General features: G+C 31.4%; 1 protein-coding gene across 1 annotated transcript; it reads right to left on the bottom strand.

Annotated features, from left to right (window-relative positions):
• Positions 1-10,911: 10,911 nt before the first annotated feature.
• Positions 10,912-15,892, bottom strand: LOC108321775 (signal peptide peptidase). Its single transcript, XM_017553625.2, has 12 exons — positions 15,733-15,892; positions 15,536-15,640; positions 15,095-15,210; positions 14,860-15,011; positions 14,668-14,753; positions 13,949-14,076; positions 13,654-13,704; positions 13,193-13,279; positions 12,992-13,061; positions 12,091-12,227; positions 11,817-11,894; positions 10,912-11,143 (listed from the first exon to the last, which is right to left on the bottom strand). The coding sequence occupies exons 2-12, from the start codon at positions 15,573-15,575 to the stop codon at positions 11,069-11,071; spliced, it is 1,020 nt and encodes a 339-aa protein (XP_017409114.1). The 5' UTR covers positions 15,576-15,640; positions 15,733-15,892; the 3' UTR covers positions 10,912-11,068.
• Between the last annotated feature and the right edge of the window lie 10,980 nt (positions 15,893-26,872).

Consider the following 26,872-nt stretch of genomic DNA (forward strand, 5'->3'; position numbering starts at 1 on the left):
TTTAAAGATGTGATGGATGAGGAATGATTATAATTCTAATGTAATGTAAAAGTATGATGGTATTAAGTTATGGTGTGATATTTGTGATGGGATGAGTGATAACAGTTGAAAAACTGTTATTTTCATGCTTAAAATTGATATTAAAAGCAACCTTTAGACTTAGAAACTAGCTTGAAATCAATGCTTTTATCTATATTTTCAGAAATAAGAGAGCTGGACAGGTTTATGCTTGATTTGAGTGTTTTTGTGCAGGTTTTGAGGTGAATTTAGTGAAAGAAGTAAAGAAGGAGAGAAGTGGAATCATAAAAGGAAGCAAAGAGTGCAAAAAGAGAAGTCGAAGGCACCGCTCAGCGGCATTTTACCGCTGAGCGGCACTCAGGAGGTCACGGGAGGTCCGCTGAGGGGCAAACTGGCCGCTGAGGGGAAGAAAAGTGAAGCGAGGTCACCGCTGAGCGGTATTTACCGCTGAGCGGCACTTTTTGGGCTTGGGCTTTTGTAATCTTTTGTAACTCTAGAATAGTATATAAGGACTTGCACGTCCTAGGGTTAGACATCTTTGGCAGAAACGAGGCAAACACTCTCTCTTCCACCCCTTTGAAGGAGGATCTTGGATGCTCAGGCTACCTCTTCACCTTTTTAGGGTTTATTCTTTCATACTTTCATTGTAATTCATCTAGGTTCACCATGAATATGGTGAACTAAACCTTGTATGTTTGTTGGGGAATCAATGTAATCTCTTGAAGCTCTCATATATGGAATTTATGCTTGCATCTTAATCTAAGACTTATGCTTTCTTTCATCATTAGTTAGGGTTTTTCCTCTTTGCTCAATGCTTGCATTGTTTAACTCATTCTATTGCATGATTATTGGTTTTGTCGATGCGGACACGTACGGGGAAGTCTAGATCCGGGGAATTTCTCCCAATGTTATATTGGTTGTCGTTAAGCTCCTGCACTTATGAACTAATCATTAGGAATGCTAGGAATTGTATGAACTATTTGATTAGGGAGAAGCCATCTAGAATGGTACTTTAGAGAGTGGCATTAACAATGATGATTTGAATGTTGAATTCCTAAAATGTATGAGAGTGGATGAGATGAAATTGACCCCCAACAACATATTCATTCATATATTTCATTGAAAGTGTTTATCTTTTGTCTTTGCCATTGATCAAATCTCATGCATACATATTTAATTTTCGTCTTTTGCATATAAACTCCAAATATTTCGTTTGTAAGTCCTAGCTAATCAACAAATCACATAACTAAACTAGGCCGTGAGTCCTTTGGGAAGAACGATACTTGGTCTTACCAAGTTTATTACTTGAACGATTCGGTCATACTTGCCGATTGTGAAACAAGTTTGTGACATCATATTTTGGTGCTTACAAATTTGTCCATCAATGAGAAAGTATGATGTGACAATTATATTATGGATCTGAAAGAGAATTTCAAGGAGGAATGTCTTAGTGGTTGATTGTATTTTGGTAAAAGTATGAATAGTGAAAGCTTAGTATTGGCGTTCATCTTGACATTCTAATGGTCACCAAGTCTCAAGTAGAGAATGATGATGCATGTGGTGAGAATAGTAGGAGGCCCTAGCCTGGGCGGTATGTATTACCTTGACCTAAGGTGAGGAATAGCGGGCTAACCTCGTGTGACAACTCAAGGGATTTCCATGCTACGGTAATCATAAGGTTTTTAGATTACCACCCACGAGTGCACGAACGTACATAACTCATATTCATACTAGTCCGGACAGTCAGTGTAAAGTGGTCGGTTATAACATGCTTTTATGATTTCTGTATATGTATGATTGTATTATGTGTGTATCTGAATTGTATGTTAACATAGTTAATTAAATTAATTTAGCTTACCTTTATTTTCCTGTCTTGTCATGTTCTCTGTTCGGTCATTTTGTCCTTACAATGATCACCTTATGAGTGTGAGCAGAGTGTGCAGAAGGTATTCTGGAGCAGGCGCTGGCAGGAGAGGATGGTTTCTATTAAAGTAAGATCGTTCGGTCTTGTACCTATTTTTGTAATAATTTAAGACCGTTCGGTCTAATATATATGATGCTTGTATGACCGTTCGTTTTGTACTGGTAATAGTAGCAATATATGTTTCTTTAAAGTTTTAAATTTATGGTTATTTTAGGATAAGTGTAAGTTAAATTTTATTCTTGTAACTGTTCTATTTTATTGTAAATGTAAGGACCCTTAAGTATAGTTTAAAGCTATATTTTTGGGATGTTACAATTAATGTGTTTACTCATGTAAAAAGTTAGTTAAGTATGAAGATATCAAAATAATTATATTTTGAAACTAAATTTGCTATCATAAATAAATAAAAATTATTGTTTAGTAATAATAATAATATTAATATTATTGTTATTATTAACTTGACTTTTACATAGTTTTCTAAATTGAACCTTTATTTAACATTTGGATGTCATAATCTATAACACATTCCTACAAGAATTCATAGTATGTTTTTACTATTTACAACAACTCATTTTGTAAAGTTCCGTGTTTAAAACAAGAGCAGTAATTCTAAATAAAATATTACCTTATAATTTGACATTAACAATAATTTTAGTTCGTACTATAGTACATTGTTTTTAAGATTAAAAGATATTTTATAAATATTCACAATGTTAAATAAGTTCTTAAATTTAAATATTTTATTGTTATTTTATCCTTAAATATTATTATTATTTTCATAAACAGAGGTTAGTGATATTATTTTAGATTTTCTTTTCAATACTTAGATTAATGTAATTATTGATTTATGTACGTACATGGTTATATTCTTAAAAGTATTGCGATCCAAAGTCTAATGTGAGGGCTCCTTCCGGTTCTAAAATAAAAGTATAACATATTTGCATTCAACCTTACTTGTATTAAGAATACATGTTATTAATTAATGTTTGATGTATTCAAATTCAATAAGTTTAACGATACAAAATTCTTATTAATTTCTTGAGATGGCGAGTGGAATTATATTACTCAATGGCTACTAGCTAAATCTTCTCAATTATATATTTAAAAAATTAAAGTCTATATTATAATAATAATAAGAGAAATAATGTTTTATCATTTCCTTTTCCTATACAATAAATTAACAAATTTTCATAATGATAATAATAGTTAAACTATTTACTATAATATTTTGATAAGTAAGTAAATAAATAACTATTACTTAGTTGTATAATTAATATTAAATATGGGATGGGACCGACGTTGATTTAGGTCAAAATTAATATCTCGTATTGTAGTGTATCTTGGTCGACATGTTTAATATTTTTTCTGATTCGGATCTGTTATTGAATATTCATGAAGAGACCAATTTCAAAGTAGTGCACAGTTGTCTAATGAAAGATGCATAACATGATAAGATCATAAGATACCTTAGTCACGCCTCAATTCACATGATAAGATCACAACACATTACTCATACTTCTTCCAATTCGTTATTCATTTCCACGTGCAGGTAAGACAAACCCTGATTAATTAATCATTTTTCATTAATTCAAAGTTTTATATAATTAAATATAAGTAATGTTAAGGACATATTTAATTACAATAGAATCAACCAAACAAGGTTTTCTTCGCATAATGATACAATTATTTGTGGATTTTATGGATTTAAGTAGACAAATTGTACTGTACGATTTTAAAATAAAGATGTTTTATTTGTAGATACGATTTTTAAAAAATCTTTATTTTTATGTTTTTTTTATGGAAATTGTGATATTTTCTAATGTATAAGAAAACACGTTTTTTATTTTTTTTTGTATATCTTTCTTTTTTCTAAAATCATGGTTCTTTCTATTTTTAATTATCTAATCATTCACTTGATCACGAAAATGATATATACTGATACAACTCATTTTATCTATTTGTTTATAACCAACTAGACATAGAATTTGCACATAGAATTTGCTATTTCTTTTATTGTTTATTATGTATCACTAATACTAGTAAGAATAAGTCTGAATTAAGTACGATTTGATCGTACTTAGTCTAAGAAAAAAATTACCATCTGAGATTTATATTATTAATACTTTACTAAATAATTGTTGAATCATGCAATATATAAATATTTTTTCTAAAAACCATTTTATTATAACAAATTGGTTAATAAACTTAAATTTTCAATAGATTTTAGATTTTAATTTATCAATGAACACTTGGTATAGAACTTATATATATAATATATTAGAAAAATTATTGCTAAACTATAATTATTATTACTCGTAACTTATCATACAATGATGAAAAAATTTGTTTGTCTATCGATAAATTATAATTTTAATTATTAACATATATTTTTGTCGGTACCTTATTATTAAATTTACTAAAAATATATGGTAAATTTGTCAAAAGTTTGGACATAAATTTTTCATTTGATCTGACGAAGTTTCTTATATATTAAGGGGAAATAAGTGAGAAGAAAAAGAGAAAAAGAAAGAGAGGAACGAGATAACGCGACAATGGTGATAGTGATGGCTCGATGGTGACACGACGATGGCTTTGTGGTGAAGTGAAAGCTTGTCGATGGCGTCAATGATCGTCGGTGACGTGCAGGTGAAGAATGTTAGTGATGGTGGTGGTCGGAGTTAGAATAGGAAGTGAAGTAGGAGAAAGTGAGAAAGAGAAAAGAAGAAGACAAATAGGAGAAGGATGATGACGACGAAGAAGATGACCTGGAGGTGGTAGTGGAGACGCGACACCCTGGCAACGATAAGGAGGAGATGAGAAAGACTATAACGAAATAAAGGAAAAAAAAAGGGAAAGAAGGAGGATGAAGAAACACTAAATGCACATTTTATCAATAAATGTTACCAATGTCCAGAGTCTATTGGTAAATATTTACGGATAGGTTTGTGATCATTAGTTGTTACCGATGAATTTCAACATTCATTCATAAAATTTACAAATTGATTTTTTTTTCATCAATAATCCATCGATAAACACAATTTACAACAAATTTTTACTATTAACAATAAATAATGTCTATGGGTAATAAATAATGTCTATGGGTAATATGTGATTTTTTTTATAGTGATTTGAGAAAGAAAAAAAAAACTAGAAACATAAAAGACAATTTTTTTTATGAAACACAACTTTATTAAAAGACAAACAAATTTGTAATATAACTCTAAAATAATGTTTTCATTTTTTTCTAAAGTGATGCTTCCAAATTTGTGTCTTTTCGTAATTTTTAATAAATATGTATATTTACATAATTCTACAAATAATTACACCATTTTTGTAAAAAAAAATATTAAACTACTGTTTATTTAAATATGTAACATTTTATTTCGAGTGAGAAAAACATAAACATGCGACAAAGACATTTTTTTTATCTGACTCACCAAGGTAATGAAGTGTCTAGAGCTATCTGGAATAACGAGTTTTTAATCTCGCTTAGTGGTGGTTTAGGTTGCCAAGTGAGTTTGCATAAAACAAAAATCTAGATGAATGAATAAGATCATCAATTTGGTTCATCTAACCACTCTTACTTATTTCTTAATTCTCAAAAACCTACATATAAGTGTAAAATACATTATGTAGACCGAATTGATCAAACAACGCATCCTAGGTAATTCATCAATCAAAAACCATAACACACCTCATGATTTCACTACTTCATTCAATAACACAATCATTCCATCATATAATTTCATCAATCTTGTACATATCATATTATTTGGCTACAAAATATAATTACACCCAATCATGAACAAAATTAGCATACATCTCATAACTTTAGGTATTTCAACTAAGCTTAAAGTCAATTAGTCATACCAACACGTCATTACTCTACAAATCAATTTATTCCATCAAAGCATGAAGATATGTAAAAATATCGCTAGCTTCCTTTACTTGGTGTAGAAAACCTCTATAACTACCTACATAGACATTAGATTACAAATTTAAACATATCATTGCGATTGTAATTAAATAAAGATTCATTGAAACTATTTTGAGTCACATGCCACATGTGTCTCAAAATGTGACTCAAAATGCTAAACTAACTAAAAAATAGAATTAAAAAGTGATTTTACTTTGTTTTAGATTCTATTCGATCAAAAATGCAAATCTTTCTTTCATGATTCTATTAGTAATTTCTACTTGTCAAAATGATAAAAGACAAGTTTAGAAAGTTAAGGAAAAAACACGTGAAACTCTAGAAAAAAAACTAGAAATATGATGATCTTTATAAAATAATATAAAATCTTTTTATAAATCAAATAAAATAATTGAATATCAAGTTTAAAATCAATATTACTCTGATACCAATTTAAATAAATAAATATATATATATATATATATATATATATATATATATACACATGTGTGGAAAACACATATCATAGTATATGTAAAAATATTTTTAATTATTATAATTATATAATAATAACACTTTTTGCATGAATTGTTTAATGAAAAATATAGAATATAAATAAAAATATTAAAAATTATATGAAAAAATAATTAATTAATTTAGTTCCATTATTAATTGTTATATAAACTATACATAAAAGAACTTTTAACTTTGTATTACTATGGTTGATTATTGTAGTTTCTTATATTATAGAACCTAAAATTCTAGTCAATGAAGATAAAATAGAAAAGATAAATACTAATCTAACATATTTCTTATTTTTATTAAAATAGTTTCTTCAGTTTTACATTTATTATATGGTAATTTACACTAAACTTTCTGCATATATTGTTTATTGTAAAAGCTTGATTTAAAACTGCCCCTTGTTTTGAACGGGATCCTATATTAGGGTCAAACACGTTAGCAAGCCAATTTTATAAACCTTTTCTTTTTTCAAACAAGGCCTCACGTGCTCTAAATAAAAAATTGTTTCAATGTTAAAAGTTGTTAAAACTGAGCATTTAATTCAATTTCATTCGTCTAATTATTAACATTCTTATTAGCGCTTAAATCATTTTTAATAACTTTTAAGCATAATTTTTACTTATTTAAGGTTAGACAGAACCACTATTTATATCAATTTCTAATAATAAATGGTAATTTTTAAAGCATATTTCTTATATATATAGTGATGTCAGAATGGGTTGTAACCCACGAGTCAATCCAACTAATTAGGGATTTGAACTGGATTGGATTTGAAAAAAATGTAATTTTTTTATGCGGATTAGTTTTCAACCCGCCTCATTTAGAACCCGGCTCATCGGGTTGAACCCGTGGTGAGCCGGTTTGGCTCAGTAACACACCTAACTTAATTTAATTATTTATTATTTTGTGTTTCAATATTATTAGTTAGCATTTTTTTATTACATTGTAGATAGTGATAAAAAAGATATTTCAAGAGAGAAAAATATTATAGATTTATCTGTTTAAGACTCTAATATTATAAATGGACAAGTGAGACAAAAATTAACAATATTAAAAACTTATTTGTTCTCCCCTTTGTACATGTTTTTGGATTACACTTGAATTGTATGATACTTTTTTTTGTTTTTGAATTGTATTTGGAGTTTAACATCGTTTTAGGGTGACATTTATTTAGATTTGAATTAAAAAAATTAATTTTTTGTTTCTAAAAAAACTTATAATTAAATGAGCCACTGAGCCAACCCGTTTAACCCGCCAACCCATGGTGGGTCAAACCAGGTTCGAAATTTTTTCAGCTCGCTAATAAGTGAGCCGGGTTGGGTTGTCTCACTAAGTGACCAACCCGTTATGGACCGGGCCGGGTCAAGTGTATGATACTTTTTTTTTTTGTTTTTGAATTGTCTTTGGAGTTTAACATCATTTTAGGGTGACATTTATTTAGATTTGAATTAAAAAAAATTAATTTTTTGTTTTTAAAAAAAATTATAATTAAATGAGCCAATGAGCCAACCCGTTTAACCCGCCAACCCATAATGGGTCGAATCAGGTTCAAAATTTTTTCAACTCACTAATAAGTGAGTCGAGTTGGGTTGATTTACTAAGTGACCAACTCGTTATGGACCGGACCGGGTTGAGCCGAGTTACCCGTTTTGAAAGCTATATATATATATATCATGGAACCAAAAAATAAAATAGCTAAATATCTGTGCAATAAATTTGAGGAAAATCTAACCCAAGAACAATGCATGATGGCATTAGTTTAATATTTTTGAAGAGAAAAAATATAATAAATTTTATTGGTTTTAATAAAATAGTTGTAGATTTTCCTATTTGACTTATTTCTCTCATTTGCTAGCATTGTAAGTACGCTTCTGCTCTTTTAAGCGTTGTTTAATTTTATTTTTCATAAAATATTTACGAAAAAGTTTTTATTTATGATTTCTATATATGCATAATAGTATGACAATTAGATAAAATACTTTAAAAAATAAGAGGTACATGAATAAATTTTCTAAAAAATATTATAAAAGATAATATTGGGAGAGAATATGTTATTGAAATTCTTAAAAAATAATATATATTTTTATTTGAGACAAATAAAAAGGACCCACTTAGTAAGAAAATATATACTGTTTTGAATGAGATGGTAACACTTATATAAGTATTGACAACAGAGTACTTTTGTTGCGTCTTCCTTATGATTCACATTATAATAATGGGCTGACGCATCTACTAAATTATTGCTATTCATAATTGCGCTCAAATTTGGACTGTTTGAACAATGAAAAAGTAATAGCATCATTAACATGTGTTACTAATTCCACTGATATTTATAATTATAATGGTAAATAGGATCTTTGATGGTAACTAACAAATTAATCAAGTATTAAAATTCATGTTAGAGGTATATTAAAATTACACAAAAGGTACCTTTACTAGACTTTTTTTTTCCTCAGTTGACATTTATCTTATTATAGCTAATATCTTCCCTTTTAAATACCGTGTCTAATCATTGATATTTTTTAGAAAATGAGTTCATGTCATGTTAATAAAAAGATAATTATATATATATATATATATATATATATATTAAAATACTATATACATATAATATTTATATATTGTTATTCTGAAACATTACATTCTCAAAATATGTATAAAATTTCAAATAAGTATAAATAAATTACTATTGTACTTATTTTGTCTGGTATTGATATTTTTACCAATAAAATCATTTACCCTCGTAAATATGATTATTGTAATATTGTAACAGTTAATACAAAGAAAAAAAATTTAAAACATTTATATCTTTTATAATAAAATATTATTAATATGTATCAATTACATCATCATATTTCAATTGTCATTAATCACATATATTCTTATTCTAGTGAATCATCTCAATAAATTTAATCATATTCAAAATTCAAAATTATAAGGATTTTTATTGTATAACTTATGATATCATGATTTGTCACACTCAATATATCTAAAGAGACTTGTATTAGATATATTTTACCAAAAATTATCATCTAATCTATAAATATGAAACATTAGTAATTCAACTTAAGTTCACTCAATAGGATGGTTCCTTATACTTTACAAAATTTAATGCAAAAACCTCAAGAATAAAAGTATTATAACTCACTTCTTTGATGCAATATTATTTTAGACATTTATTTAGTATACATCTCATATATCCATTATGCTTCATCACATATATCAATTTTGTATGCATTTATATATACATAGACATGTCTAAATATGTATATATAAATCACAGATCTTAACTTCAATATTCCATAATAATAAGGGATATGTCCCTTGAGTGAAACTATTTAACCTAAAAGACATTTATTCACTAAATAGAGAAAAACTCTCTCTACTTTAAGTGACAACTCATACCACTTAAATGAATTCATATTACTTAAGTGATACTAACTTTAAAGGAAAAAAGAATTGATGTAACATTTATCTTGTTTGCAATGCCTAAACGACAAAAATTCTTAAGTGAGAGATTCAACTTTGACTCATTGTATCACATTATCATTTGAGCAATGTGATTTGGTGCATAAATCTTTGTGTTCCAAAATACTCCTGAAAACTCTTAGTCTTCATTGTTTACTTAGGTTAAAAGATAGTATAGATATTTGACTGAAAATAAGTTGAGAAAGGAAACAAACTCATTTATTGTACTTGTTTGCCCAATAAAAAAAATAACAATTTTAAACATATTTTTGTAATGTAATTAACAACTCTTAAAAGAACACTTTACAAAAAATCTTATATTTTTTTAAGAAAAATGATTAGCCTTTTGCAAACTTGGTCCTAAAATGGAAATTCATCTTTCGCTTAAATTTACAATTCTTAATTCAATCATGAAATTAATTGTTGAGAAAGAAAATTGAATAAAATAAAAAATGTTAGCAAAAGTAATTAAAAAGGTAGTAGTATGCAAATAATTCTTTGACAGGAAAAAAAAAGGTTTTCAACGCAGTATGAAAAAAATTGATTTTTTTTACCATATTAGTGTAATTTTTTCACAAAAATTACTGTAATAGATATATTTTAAAAAATTTAAACATACGGATAAATCATGCTTACATAAGGAATTCATTATTAAAAAGTTATGCATTGCACAAACTCTGATACGACTTCAATGTATATATATATAATTAAAACTTAACCAAAGTCATAGTTTGACATATACATAACTTATTCTAACAAAAAAAAAGTGTAAAATCAATACAACTTCACTTTTGTCTGTGTAATACATGCATAACTTCTTCCTAATAAATTGGCTATGCAAAAAATCTTTATCAATGTGCATGGGTGCAATTATTTACAGAACACCACTGAAATGTCATTTTCAAACTTAGGCTGATTATGACTGTGATGGGTGCAATTTCAATATAGATAAACATCAAAATTAGTTAGGTAGAGATAAACACCAAAAAAAAAGCATGTGTGTGCCGATAACAGAAAGTTTGCCATGGAAACCCAAAGTAAACAGGCAGTAAAAGCAAAATGCCAATTTGAAAGATAAAACTAATACATTTTTTTTAAAATCACAATCAGTTACAGAGGTGCTGCTGAATAAGTTAGCTTTAAATGTAACGGTGTTTTCAGAAGAAAAAAAAAACAGTATTTCTTCTCTGACTAGGAAGTATTGGTATTGGGCATGCATCAACTTATTCAACCTTTTTGCTGGACTTGTCATCCTCTTGAGGTGAATTGGCAGTCTTTGACTCATCGAACTCCAACAACTGCATTCATAGAGTATGAAAAACTGTTAGAATACATGGTACGCATAAATCCTAACCATCTTCAAGTTTTAACTACTAAATAAAATAACATTCATATATCCAATACTTTCAAAACAGTCATAATACACTGTAACAAAAACATATTGCACGAACCTTTTAAAACTGTTCATAACAAAGCAAAGTTTCGTTTAGAAGGTAGAAAACAAAGTTCATCTTCTGCGTGGGTTTTCTTAAATTGCTGGTATTCATAAACTAAACATGGACACCTTTAAATGTGAAAACGATTTTCAACAATCTAGTTAAAGGTATATATAGATAGTAGAAAACAGGTGCAAAAGATCTTGTCAAGTAATAGTCAATAGGACTTAAGATTAGTCTTTTGTCACAATGACTAAATTCCCAACAATATTAGTGACTCTTTCACGACTCCTAATAAAAAATTGTTAAAAGTTTTAAAGCAATATTAATGATGGTCATCCTATGGTTTCATTGATAGGGTTCAAAACGTGATAAATCAAATTTGCATATTTTCATTATACATAGTATTTAATACAAATTAAGTAAGTTATACTCCAGCGAAACTAATATTGAAAGAACACTAGAAACATAAAAAAGGATGGACTAACATTGATATGAGAATGAAGAAACAAAAAATATAAGCAAAGAAACAAACCTGTTTGACATCACCATTCCATATGCAATGAGCAGCCAAGAATCCAATTACAGAAGGTACAATATACAAAAGAGCAGGCTGGCAAAAGGAATACAATCAAGGGCAAAAATTAGTTTAGAAGTTTGATCACCAAAAGTCCATGATTATACCACAAGTTCAGCCAGCCATAATGTATTAGAAATTTAGAATATTATTTGGCGTTAATGATTAGTGACTACAACCCCACACACATTCCCCAAAGCTACAAAAAAAATACATGAAACAGATCAGTTACCTGTGCAGCCTGAAACCAGTTCATCACAACAATTGTAAGGACCAAGCCAACAGTGTATCCTAAAAATGCACTTTTGAAATATTGGGGCTGTTTTCCTCTGGATACATCAAACCGCAAAGCCAATGCTACAAAAATACCTGAAGCAAAAAAATACGTAGTCAAAATAAATTGAAGTAACAAACAACAAAATTACTAGAGAGAAACTTTTCCTTCATTATTGTCAAAGATATACAGGTAGGGATAAAACTTATTTATCACTCTAACTCAAAGTTGTAATGTAAACTAATAACAAGAAAAAACATGAAGTTCCATCTACTATATGTGACTTACCATTTAAATATAGTATTTGGATTTATGAATGCAACAAATATGTAAAAAATCACTCGTTAAAATACAGTCACCAAGTTTAATCAGTTAAGTAAACTCAACAAAGTTAAGAGTTTAGACCAACAAAGCAATTATGCATAATAATGGGAAAAATAAGGGTCAGAACAATGTCACTAAACTAGAACGCCGAAAAGACCATTGATATGACAGGGGAGTGGGACCACAAGAGTTTTTTATTTTGAAATTTAGCTTCAAGTCTCCTCATAAGGGACCTTAAAAATTTGTGTAGGGGATGACAAAATCTGAAAGAGCTACCCCTCAAACTCTCACTCTTGCTCCTCCAAAAATAGAGAAGTATATTAAAATAATTCACTTGGATTACTACATGACAGCAAAGTGAAATGCAGATTACTTTCCATTTACTCCCTCATCTTTTTCATACCATTTTCGCAAAATCTTCTAAGCATAGGTTAACAAAATCTGGTACAAGATACAAATTAAAAGCTGAACTGTATTATTACAGAGCAACGTCACAAAATAAATATATCAATACATAAATGAAGAGTCATCCTACCAGGGATAACAATATCACCAAGACCAAGCATTGAAAATGGCCTTACAGCATCTGCTGTGGGGAACAAAAGCTGCAAAATCGTTTGAATTACAATATTAGGAAGAAATTTATTACGATTTCCATCTAATATCCAAGTAAATACACAATATTAAAAAAAGGTTCAAAAGAGAAATTTCCATTTCATTTAGCTAAAGTTTTAACCTTTATTGGAGCATCAAATGATTTTGCAACGCTGACCATTACTGGAGTGAAGAAAACCCAGAATATGTCATATACAAATAGACCAGCCTGTAAAATACAAGAATGTAAGAAAGTCAACGACCATATATAAAACAAAAAATTGTACAACAAAAAAGTCTTCTATCTTTTGGAAAATAAGACTAAATTATCATATCTGTAGGGAATAAATATAATTTTCTCATGCATTTTATGAGCTTGTATTCGATTAAAAGGGTAAAAAAGAATATGAATGAATCAGATGATAGAGTAAGTCAAAATCCACAGGCCTTTTAATTGTATTTTATTACAATAGAAAAGAGTAAATGTTTGAACGACACAGACATATGATCTGGTTTATCCACAGAAAAATTATTGTTGGTATACATGTCTTCTTAGATAAACGCTTTGAGCACCATCAATTACAAAAGAAAGAAAACACCTACCAAGAGAATAGCACCAGTCTTGAAAGACCCAAGAGAAAGCATTTCAATTCCCTGCAAGTGATAAAATGTACATTGGTGTAAATTCTAGTAATAAAAAACTGATTCATAATTCTACACATTGATAGCATAAATGATAGAATGATTTAATTTATTTATCAAAATTCACAAAAATTATTAGTTCAAACCACAAAAAGTGGGTACCACAAATTTTATATAAATATATAATAAATTGATGATGAAACTTTATCATAAAAAGTAGTTGATAGGACAATTTATATATAGAAAATTGACAGACCTGAATACAGAAAGCAAGACCCAAGATATTATTTGCCAGCCAATGCTTCCGCAAAGCATACCAAGCACAAAAGAATGTCCCAGGGATGCCAGCAACGACCTGTGACCTTGTAAACTCAATCTCCACAGCTGTATAAGAGAAGTGTAAGCAGAAAAATATATATTATGCGTGATAGAGGAGGATTAATCTCAACTTGATCAAGTAACAATAACTAACAACACATACAATGCAAATCATGAGGATAATCGTCTAATGATAATAAATAAAGAATTAAAAAGCCAACAACATAGACAGTAAAGCATAATAAATGGCCAAAGACATTGGTGATTATAGTTGATCAACAGAACTTAAAAATTAAGTCAACAGTTCACAATAGCCCGAAAATGACTCCCCTTTTGATAATTGTGACAAGCCATATGGGTCCATGGGGTATGCATGCATTTACCTTTATTTTGTCTAAAGGGTTGAATTTCTAATGCCTTCTCTAGAAAATAGTTCAAAATCATGTTAAAACTAAATTTATTTAAAAAGAAAAAATAAATGAATTGTCAATAAATAAAGGCCTCGAGCATTTTCCATATTTCATTGGGCACATCACAACGAGTACAAGTGCCCAGAGGCCGCATTAATTCGAATTTGGAACTAGATGCACCGCAGTTCAGAGAAAAACATACTATCACCAACAATAAGAAAAATACAGTAGCCAGGGAGTCACATACATCGGAAATATGGAAATCGCCAGACTATGACGTCCTCATTCCAATGCTTTGGCAGAAAACGTTTAATAAACGGTAATAATGTTGCCCTGTAGACAGTGGAAAACAAAGTGTTTAATAAAATACAAAAAATTATAACAATAAGATTTTATCGATACTATGACAAGGACATCCCCCGTGAGGAAAAGAACTTACGAAAGCGCAACAATCCCAAGTACAAAGAAGTAGCCTGTCAATACAGTGTTCACAAGGTCCTTTGATAGAAACTTGAAGAGTAAGAACAGTGACAATAACATCGCACTCCCAACAAAGGGGAAACGCATGGCATGTTCATTCGACATTGTCTCCTGTAAAATTATTTGCAACAGAAATCAGATTAACCACCAAAGAACACAATATAAAGAAGGGAATAAGCAGATTAACTACTCACAGTTGGTGGTGTTGGTTTGACAGAGCGGTAACATCCCACGAACACGGTGAGACAAGCAGTCAAAATAACATTTAAATTCGGATCTACTTTCACAACAAGCGGTGCTAAGGATAAACCTGTGATTACAAATAAAATGGCAATAATATTGAGAAATTGAGGAACAAAAAGAGACTCACTCTCCTTCTATCACTCACGCATTGACATTATTAAGATTATTAATAAACAAACAAGTATTATTAAACCAAACAAAGCCCAGCTGCCAAAGTTCGATACCCTAAAATTTTAGAATACAGAATCAAAATTCAATTCAATTCATTTGAGAATGAATGTACAGCAACTACATTATGCCAGAATGCCAAAAAAGCTCGTCATGAATCACACAGCAACTCGAAGGTTGCTCAATAAGAGTATCAACTGAAGCATGAAACAGGAGAATCAAACCTGTCAAAGCCAAATTCGCAATTCGTTCGGTTTTCTTCATCCTCCTTAACCTCTTTTCTGAACAATTTTGGATCTAATGAACTCTGGTTGCGAGAATGGCCTCCACTGCGATTAAAAAACAGCACAAATCACAAAAATTGAAAAACAAGAAACAAAATCGTAGATCAATCTTAAAAAAAGAAAGGAAAGAGGGCAACCTCCAATCGCAAACGGGAATTGCAGGAGCGGTTGGCCCCAACAGCAAAGCAGATCGAAGAGAGATAGAGAGAGAAATTGATTTGGGAGAGAGAAATTGATTTTGGAAAATGGAAATAAAAAAGAATTGCAGAAGGATTAGGGTTTTAAGATTTACCGTGATAATGAGAGAGAGAAGTTACTGAGGTTAGGACCAAAAATGAAGATAACTTGGCAAACCGTCAATTGACGGTGATGGTTAATGCTTTGTGTTTGTGAGGAATCAATTGGGTTTCGCCGTTACGGTGACGACGATATGAAACGTGACTCTGCTAAACGATCCACGTAATTTGAACTCTCTCACCCAATCAAATACTCTTGAGTTGCCACGTAGGATTTCAGATTTTATGTTTGTCAAATCCGTGTTAAAAAGGAAAAAATAGGATATAATTTAGATAAAACTTTTATTTTTATAAAATTTTTATTTTCTTATCACATTAGTATAGGAAACTTTTTGCACAAAAAATTATTTTAGCTTTTTTCAAAATATGAAATTGAAAATCTTTGTTTCTTATATTTTAAGTATTTTTTTTCTCCAAATTGTTGATGTTTTGGTGAATTTTTTTTCAAACTATTATGATTCTAATAAAATTTTCTAATATAACATATTATTCACTATATTTATCTAAATTATTAATTATTTATATTGGACAAAAACTAAATTCCGAACTTTATTTTAGCGTAATTAAAAAAACATGTTAAAATTTTTCTGACCACTTTTTTTATTTTTTTCTTAAATTTTAAAATAATAAACCAATTACTTTTAAATTTATTTTAATAAATTTAACATAAATTTGTAAATAATTAATATTAACTAAATAATTAGTGTGTATTTATTATTACTAAAATAAAATATTTGTCTATCTGTAGATATTTTAATTAAAAAATTTATAGCTTTAATTTATGAATTTTTTATCATTTTAGTGAATGATATTTTTAATGTTTATCTTAAATTTCAATTTAAACTATTTGTAAATAAAACTTCTGGTACATTTAAATAAATGCTGGTACATTTAAATAAATGCATAGTTACAATATCAACTCAAATAATTAATTTAAATTTTCAATTATTCTTATCAAATAATTGTGTCATTATTGAAAAATCTAAAATTCAATGCAGAAAGTGTAATATTTTTAAAAATGCTATCGTGTTTATAAATAGTAATCAAAACATATTATTTTATCAATAAACACATGACAATTTAATTTAATATATTACCTAATTAAATCAAAAAAATTATTAAAAATATTACATTATTTAATAAGATTGTAAAATTTTAATAATTTTAATTGATATATTAATTATTCTCATTTCAAAACTGTTTTTTTTTATTTCAAAATTTCTTTTATTTTTTTTCTTTCATAAAATAAACTTTGCATGTGTCATTAATTTCAAATAAAATATATTTATTTAATTCTAAAATATTTATTACACTTAAAACAAATATATGTAGAATAAAAAAAATTATTACAGTAAGATACATTTGATAATTTTATTATTAAAAAACTTAAGTTATAAATACAAATTTGTTAAGTCTTATTTTATAAGAATCATTATCATTCTACAATTTTTTTTTCTCGTGGCATTAATTCTAAGATTTTAATTTTTTATCTATCTATTTCTTAAAATCAAAGTATGACCGTTGCATGTGGAGTGTTGAAGGTTTGCATGTGTAATATAAATGTTCAAGATGATTTTTTTTTTATTATGATTGTTAAGACGTGATCATATCTTTGATTTGAGTTTTTTACGCATAAATGTTATTTTCTATGTGAGTAAGACTTCATAAAAGTAGCTTATATTATAATTCAGGTAAAGGATGTTAGCTATTAAAAATTTACCACTTTTTCTGGTTGTGAATTTGTTTAGCGTTATATGGTAGTAACGTTTTTGAAAAAAATCTATAATTAATGTTGCTTATTTTGCTAAATTTTTTGTAGAATATTGAATTAATGTATGAGTTGATATATTAATGAATGAATTTTGTTTATTACGTGTCAATTTGGTTAATGATACTATGTATATAATTTGAGTTAATGTTTTGATGTAAGTAAATAAGTTTATAATGATTCAATAGGTCAATCTGAATTACAAAAGTAGCATTTTGAAAAAGTAATTTAATATCCGCTCATTAACAATTCGGATACGGTGTTATTCGTATTCATGATATCAGCTATTAATTTGAAAAATAAAATTACACTTTTATTCCATTAGATTTTCTTATTTTAAGGGGTTACTATTCAATTTTCTTTTTTAGCTTTTATGTATTCGCTGTCGGCAAGTTTTCTCAAAATTTACGAGTTATAATATTATGTTAGTCTCTTATCATCTATGGTACATTTGTTAATGGTGGATATAATTTATGTAATTAAAAATTATTTTTAAGATATTTTTATTTTATAAATTCAATATATTCAATTATCGTAAATTTTATTTAAATCAATTTATTAAACACAGAAATTCAATAAAATTTTAAAATAAAAATAAAAATGAAAACAAAAATAGAACCTTTTTTGTTTATATACATTTGAATAATTATGTTGTGTATATTTTATTTTGAATCTTTTTGCTTTACTGGATGAATGTGAACTAATTTTATATAAGAATTTATATTGTTTGCTTAGGTGCCGATAAATTGCATGATTGTGAATAATGCAATGTTAGTTTGAAACCTTACATGATTAAATTTTGTAATAACCTTTTTTAGTAATAATATTGAATATATAAGATATCACCCGATAATCTATTACACATTTTACACAATTTACATTTTTATCTTACTCTTTTAGTTATATTTTAAAATTCTCAGTAACAATATTATAATGCATATCCCTCTTATATAAATTTTATATCTTTATTTTACATTTGGTGTTTTTAGTTTCTAAAAAAATAAAAATTTATCTCCATCACAAACTTTAATAAAATTTATCTCCATCTCAAACTTTAATAAAATTTAATCCTCAAAATTAAACTTTAAAAAATAATAGATAATCTTCCTAATTCAAATACTTTATTGAAATAGCCCTGCATATTATTATCAATAATATAATCACTTCTAAATATTAAAATTTAATTAATTAAGATAATCAAAGATACCAAACATTTATGCTAGTCTATATTCTATACTATTATATAAAAGAAATTACTCTTGTGATATATATTTAGTTTTCAATTTTACCCTTAGTAAGTAATTTTTTAAACTAAAGTAACTATCTATAACAAAGAAATTACTCTTGTGATATATATTTAGTTTACTAATTTTATCTTTTAGATGATTATTTTTTTAAATTTAATCGTTTCTTAATTTGACATTTTAAAAACTAAAGTAACTATCTATAACAAAAAAATTCTTATAAAATAAATAAAAATTATATTTTATTGTAAAAATTATTTATATTTATCTTTATAATTATTATTTTTTATTTTTTATTAATAAGATTAAGCACATATACACCAAATATAGTAGTACTTATTCATTCACTGACACATATTTTCCTCCGCATATATTTTATTCAATAATTTTTCTTAACTTAAAAATAAGATATTAAATGTATCATCATAAATATTATATTTATTAATTAATTTGACAAACATATTAGCTTTCAATAAACATCGCATTTAATATTTATAGGTAGATTGACGATATGAAATCACTTAATCTGCAGTCAAGATTAAATTTAATACAAATGTTGAATTATTAAATGTAATAAATAGGGATTTTAATATGTATCTTTTATTACAAATAACCATAGTTACTAAAAAGTCACATAACATCCTCAAATTTAACACTAAATGACATAAAAATTTAATTTGATAAGTCTTGTTAACTTCCATACTTTGTTTATCCAAGTGTAATTTTTCTTATTATTTGTCACAAAGAAATTGTTTTTCATTCTTATTTTTTATAATTTAATAATATATATTTTTAATCTTTATTGTTTGATTTTGTTTTATTTTAAGTCTCTCCAAACATGGTTACTCATATTTTTTAGATCATGTTTATTTTGGAGAAGTTTTATAATTATTGAAACGTATGAATAGTAAAAAGAAGAAAAAATATTTAAATCGTTCAAAGTATCGATAATTATAACTATTAAATTATGTAGGATTATTGACGTGATAGAAATATCTATAATAATTTTTAAATTATCTATACATACATTTATTATATTAGATGAAGAAAAATATTATATAACTATTATTCATTTGTAAGAGCTTGAAGAAGTTTAAGACCACTGGATCCTATGTGGGGCAGTCAAGCCCATCAGACTAAGACCAATCTAATCTTAGGAAGGGCTCCTCAAAATTTTTCATTTTCTAAGCTCTTCTCTCTCTAAGACTCTTTGTCCTAAAACTCTTCTCTGCCTTCTCTCTAAATTTTCATCTCTCTGAACCGTTCAATCTTGGGTTGGAAGGCGCTCAGACGTTCACCACACCGAAGGCTTCCTTTTGAACCGATCGTATTTTCGTTTGGACCGGTAAGCCGTTTTTCCCTTCTCTTTCACTATCTTCGAACCTAGAGCATGCAACATTACTGGTTGTATGTTACTAGGGGGTTTCGTTTTCCTGTTTCTGCCAAATCAAGCTCTAAGAGTTGTTGCTGTCACCACTTTGGTGGTTTGTAGGGTTTGGATTGAGTTCGTGTGTGTGAGATACCAAAAAGGGGCGTCCTTGTGAGCTTGGTAATACAACTCTGAGGTAAGGGGAGCTAGTTACATTTTAGATGCTGTATGATATGCCTGTTTGAATTATTTTGATTGTTTTACTGTATGCTACTTTTGGTGATGAGCATGTTTAAATTGTGTTTGTTGAAAATGAGGAATTGGTGTGACCATGGTATGCTTATTTTCACTTGACTTGGATGAGTTTTTTGGTTGTAATTGATTTTGTGGGAGAGGTGGGAGTAAGAATTATGTAATATTGGTCATATGGACAATAATTAGGTACACAGGTACTGTTCTAGGTTACTGTGAAGGGAAGTGAGATAAGGAAATGGGGAAATCGGAGTCTAAAACACCATAGGACAGTTTGGATGACTTAGATAAATCAATTGTGACTTGTTGATAGTACTGTGTTGGTAGGATAGAGGAATCTTAAAAACCTAAGTTGGCACATCCTTGATCATAGAGCAGCCCTGGTCTGATCCAGTCAGTTGTAACTAGTCATATGTGCTAGCGCCGAAGGTGAGACTGATGCGTTCAGACATTTGATTCTTCTCCGATGACCAATTGGGTTAGTAAGGAGTGGTTGAGGTGGAAATCATGTGTTAGTCGCGTTAGAAGGGTAAATAGTTAAGGAAGTACTGTTTTGGGCCTTTTGAAAGAAACTGAGGTAGAGAATTTGAGCATAGGTAGTCCTGAGTGCAATTGGGCAGTTTGGCTAGCTGGGATGAGTCAATTACAACTGGTTAGGGTCATAAAATTGAGTAAAGTCATGTTCAACATGGTAGAATTGAAATTGGGTTCTTGGGTTAATATAATCGGAGTTTAAGTTAAAACTTGGGTACTGATCACTTTAAAATCATGTTAATAACGCTTGATAATCATCTAGACAAGTTTAATTAGGTACAAAATATGAATTAGAAGTCTTAAAAGTTGGAAGAAAGGCCTAGAAGTGGTAAGGAGTGGGTGAGTGGGTAATTCTGCAAAATTTGCGTTCTGCAAAATTTGTGTTCTGCAGATTATGCAGACTCGCTAAGCGAATGTTTTCGCATAGCGAGTCCTCACAGAGAGGTGCTCTCTGTTTGAGCATTCGCACAGCGAGTTGGTGTGTTGTGCGAAAGACTAGAGAGGGTTGCTATATGTTTGGTAAGTCGTGTAGCGAATGTAGTCGCTTTGCGACTGTTGCTAGCTTGGGAAATTAGCCAAATTAATTCGAATAGCGAATTTGGGGCGCTATGCGAATTTTAGTTGTCCCCCTGTCAGGAAAATTCGCTCAGCGCATCAAGGGTGGTGCGCTATGCGAATTTTAGCTGAAAAACACTCCCCTCGTCACATCTTGGTGCGTTGTGAGACCTAGTTCAGTGAGTTTCATATTTTTCCACATCTGTTTGAGCTGTTTGATGTTGTTTGACTGCCAGGATGTATGTATGGTGTTGTTGAGTGGTTGTAAAGCATATTGTCAACACTCAATTTCGTCCAGGTTGATTAATAAAATTTATTTGCAAAAAATATAATAAAAAAAATAATAAAAAAGGGGGAAAGAGGAAAGAGCGTTCGGTCATACTGTTTATTGAGGACGTTCGTCCTCGGTTTGGAGCGCTCGTCTTATCACTGTTGCGACGCTCGTCCAAATAGTAAAGCGTTCGTTCCATCTTCTTCTGGACGTTCGTTCTTGGTTCGCGACGCTCGTCCAAATAGTAAAACGTTCGTTCATATAATTTGAGCGTTCGTTCTCGTTTTGAGCGAGCGTTCGGCATTTGGAGTATCGCGACGCTCGTCCAAATAGTAAACGTTCGTCCTCGGTTTGGAGCGCTCGTACTATCACTGTTGTACCGCTCGTCCAAATAGTAAACGTTCGTCCTCGGTTTGGAGCGCTCGTCCTATCACTGTTGTACCGCTCGTCCAAATAGTTTTGAACGGTCGTTCGTTTTCTCCAATGAGAACGGGCGCTCGTTTTCACTATTTGCCGAGCGTCCGGATAGTGGTGGGTTCTGTGTTTGTTCGAGCGTTCGTTATTGTGGGATAGGTGATTTTGGGCGTCCGTCCTTAATTTGGTTCTGAATTAACACGTTGTGAGCGTTCGGTTTTCTCAGCCTTGCCTTGCAAACGTTCGGTCTGTATGGAATTCTCCGCGAGCGCTCGGTTTTGGACGTTCGGTTTTGGACGTTCGGTTTTGGACGTTCGGTTTTGGAATTTTGGTAACTCTTAAGCGTTCGGCCTGGATCAGCGGTTTTACCTTGTGAACGTTCGTTTTTGTTGTGGGTTGGAGAGTGTTAGAGCGTTCGTTCGTTTCGTGTTCGGACGAGCGTCCAGAGGTACTCCCGGGTTGACGAACGTCCACTTACACTACGGATTTTTTGGGCTGAGCATTGGATTTCTGGGAATCATCTCTCTGGCACATTCATTCTTGGAGTTGTCTGCCACGGGTGTTCACCTGAAGCTGCTGCCATTGGAACCCTGCAAAGTGGTCTTCTACACCATCCAAGAGAGGGAACATTCTTGGGAACATGGGAAACCCATTATCTTGGGCCTTTCTTCATTGGGAGGGGAAGCTTGGACCACACTAACATGCTGAGGAGGAGGGCAGTAGGGAAGAGAAAGGGAAGACTTAGCAAAACGGGAGGGGGACTCCGGTTTTTCATTTTTTTCTGAGATTTGCTCTCGAAGGCCACTACCAACACAAAAGAGTCCACCACCTATCCGCACCCAGATCACCTTCATCCATATACACCGGCCACCATAGTTATGCACCCTTTCCACCTATTGTCCGACTATCGCCCATCACCATACCCAACATCTTAACCTCACAGCCAACGTCCATATCTCCATTCGCACCAGAGAGAGGAAGCCAAAGATTCAGAAGGGACACGGCAGCAAAGAGGGAGGGAACAACTCGTTGAAAAAGGAAATTAATCAAAGAGAGGAAGGAAAAGTCGGACGCGCGAGGCAGGCAAAGAGTGAACCAAGCTTCAAGAGGTAAGTAATGCCTTCCCCCATGTTTCACTGAGTTTGGTTAATTGACCTTGAACATGCCCCTGTTGTGTTGTTGCTACGTTCGCGTGTGATTGTCGTCTGTTGTGTTGTTGCTACGTTTGCGTGTGATTGTCGTTGCATATATGCTTTGCTCTGTGGATGTTTGTATGGTTTGATTATTACCAGACACCACCGTCACCCTCCCCACATTCGCTGAATCATCATCCATCATAACCTCATGACCACGGTCCATCATCTTCATCCCTTTCCTCTTCATTTTCATCTCCAACGCCTTATACCACGGCCTAACCTCAAACCCCTTGACTCCTCTCACCCGTAACCATCCCAGCCACTATTCCTTTTTCACTCCAAGTTCCTCACCTCAAACACCCATCCTCCATATTCCTCACGGCCTTTCAAACATCCATCTCATCTCCGAGACCCGGCACTATCATCTTCATCCTCATCCTCCTCTTCGAACCCCATCTATCATCATTTTTTTCACCTCTCTGTAATCACCATATTGTAGCCAAGGCACAACACCCATCTTCAACCTACCATTCCCAGCAGCCCAAACCCAAAAACGGAAAATAGATAAAGGAGAATAAGAGAGCCCATCAGTGGCGGTCATTTAGGCAGTGACGCGGCGGCCATTATCATCACAGTGGCTAGTCTGGTTCGCGGTGGTTGATTCGGAGAAGTCTGGCGCGGCAACCAGTGGGGTACGTGGCGGCGGCTCCCAGGGCTGACGGCGTCACGATCAGGAACTGATCCGGTGACATTCAGAGTTCGCCGCCGACGCCAAGGTCGCGGGGGTGAACGGCGGCCAGTTTGGCAAACGCGACGCAGAGCAGATCGAGGGTGGCTGGGTTTCGATGGTGGCTGGGTCGCGGTGGCTGGTGTAGCGGCACGACGGCTCGACGGCGATGCACAGTGGCACGGGTGAACTGGCCACGGACTGACGGTGGCACGCGGTGACTGGTCCGGCGGAGGCAGCGGTATGTGCAGAAATGAAGACTCTCGGTTGGAAGAAGAAGGATATGTATCTGAATTGGGGAAATGAGAAATGGGAGGAGATGTTGAAAACCCTAGGAGATTCTGAACTGGGTATGCGGATACTGCTAAAGCCCACGCAAAAAAAAAAAAGAGAGTTCTAACCTCTTTTCTTCACACCCACTTTTGTTCTGCACCCCCGTTTCGCATTTTGGGCACCCCCATGTGTTTTGTTTTTATCATTTCTATTGTTATTATTTGTTTTATTGTTTTTATTTTATTTTATTTTATTTTTTTATTCTAGGTATCTATTTGTTTTAAAAATAAAAATCACAAAAAATATGTTTTAAAGGTTAAGCACACGTGTGATCGTTCGCATCGTCCTTGTGCTGAAACCTTTTTTCTCTTTCTTATATAAAATTACCAAAATACGTTTTAAAGGTTAAGCATACGTGTGATCGCTCGCATCGTCCTTGTGCTGAAACCTTTTTCTCTTTCTTAAATAAAATTACAAAAAATACGTTTTGAAGGTTAAGCACACGTGTGATCGCTCGCATCGTCCTTGTGCTGAAACTTTTTTCTCTTTCTTATATAAAATTACCAAAATACGTTTTAAAGGTTAAGCACACGTGTGATCGCTCGCATCGTCCTTGTGCCGAAACCTTTTCCTCTTTCTTAAATAAAACTACAAAAAAAATACGTTTTAAAGGTTAAGCACACGTGTGATCGCTCGCATCGTCCTTGTGCTAAAAACCTTTTTTCTCTCTCTTAAATATAAAAATTACAAAAATACGTTTTAAAGGTTAAGCACACGTGTGATCGCTCGCATCGTTCTTGTGCTAAGAACCTTTTATCTTTCTTAAATAAAAATACCAAAACATGTAAAATCTTCAAAAACCAAAAACATCAACAATTTCGAACACCAAACAATGTTGCCTTGCCAGAACTACGTGATCCTTGATTCTCCATCAAGAGTGGAGATACGTAGGAGCAAGGCTAGTCCTTGTCAGGTTCACTTCCCAAAAATCCAAAATCATTTCAAAACAAATTTTCAAACAATTTCCAAACAAATTTCTCAAACAGTTTCAAAAAGAACTACGTAACCCTGATTTCTCATTTTGAATGAGAATACGTAGGAGCAAGGTCAATCCTTGTTGGGCCCGAAAAACTAAAAAATATATTTTTTTTGATTTAGAATTTTATTTTAGGGACTAGTTAAACATTTTGAAAACCACATCATATTCGTGCATTTAGTTAAAGGTACTGCCTTCGGGCAGGCGTTGTAGGGTGCTAATACCTTCCCTACACGTAACCGACTCCCGAACCCAAAATCTGGTTTTCGTGGACCGTGTCTTATTATCTTATGGTTTTTCCGTAGTTTTCCAGAATAAACTATGGTGGCGACTCCAAATCTCTTTTCCAAACCCGTTTCTTTTTGGATCGTCGTCCCGTCGCGATTCCGGTTGCGACAGATGGCGACTCCACTGGGGATATGCCAGAGAGTCAGGCCATTTAATTAGATGTGCGAATTTAATGTGGTTTTTCTTTGTGTTTTTCTTCCCTTTCTTTTTCTTTATCTTTGTTTGATATTTGTCATAATTGTATATGTGTTTGTTTTGATTACATTGAACCCTAGGATAGAAAACATGTTATATCTGCCTGGGAATTTTCTGGTTGTTTTGCAGGTGAGGGTTTGGGGTGTACATTGCATTCTCCCTTCACACACACACACAGTATGCCCTTCACACACACACAGTATGCATATCATGAGTGAGGCCCTATACCCGGGTCTGAGCGCAACATAGAAGTAGAGGGGTTATGTAGCGGTGTCACTCTGGGATGTACTTCCTGTTTGGCTATCGTGAGAACCCCAGCCAGAGTCTGTTCTCTTCATTTGGGTCTCCACATCTAGTTGATTACTCTGACTGTTGTGGAGAAACAGTGAAAAGAGCCATAGCTCTGGTGGCCTGATTTAAGCATTAGGAAGCTATCCTTGTGAGTGCATATATTCGGCCTTAGAACTTTTGTCATTCAACCTATGATAAGGCACAAAAGGGAGAAATGTGTTTTCTTATAACCCTCATGTTCGCTTAATAAAAATCATGCACCGCGTACATATCATCATATCTCTTTATCTTTTTTCTTTCTTTCTTTTGCCTTTTCCTTTTTCTTCGCTCATTGTTTTTCTTCATAGTCTTGTCACATTTTGTGAATTCTAGTCAAAAATTATAAAGTTTTGATTAAGGCCCTTAAGCTAAAGATGGGAATTAACATGGAATTTTGAGTCAAGAGGTATTCGAGTTCATACATTTTGACGAAAAGATGCACGTCGAGTAAAGGAGGATAATATTGGTGGGGTATAAGAATTTGTTGAGTCTGTTAGAGGTGGAGGTCCAAACATCAGCAATTACTACTTTAGCCCAGTACTATGATCCACCACTAAAGTGCTTCACTTTCCAAGATTTCCAACTAGTA

Source organism: Vigna angularis, chromosome 4 (genome assembly GCF_016808095.1).
Source record: "Vigna angularis cultivar LongXiaoDou No.4 chromosome 4, ASM1680809v1, whole genome shotgun sequence".
Classification (NCBI taxonomy): Eukaryota; Viridiplantae; Streptophyta; class Magnoliopsida; order Fabales; family Fabaceae; genus Vigna; species Vigna angularis.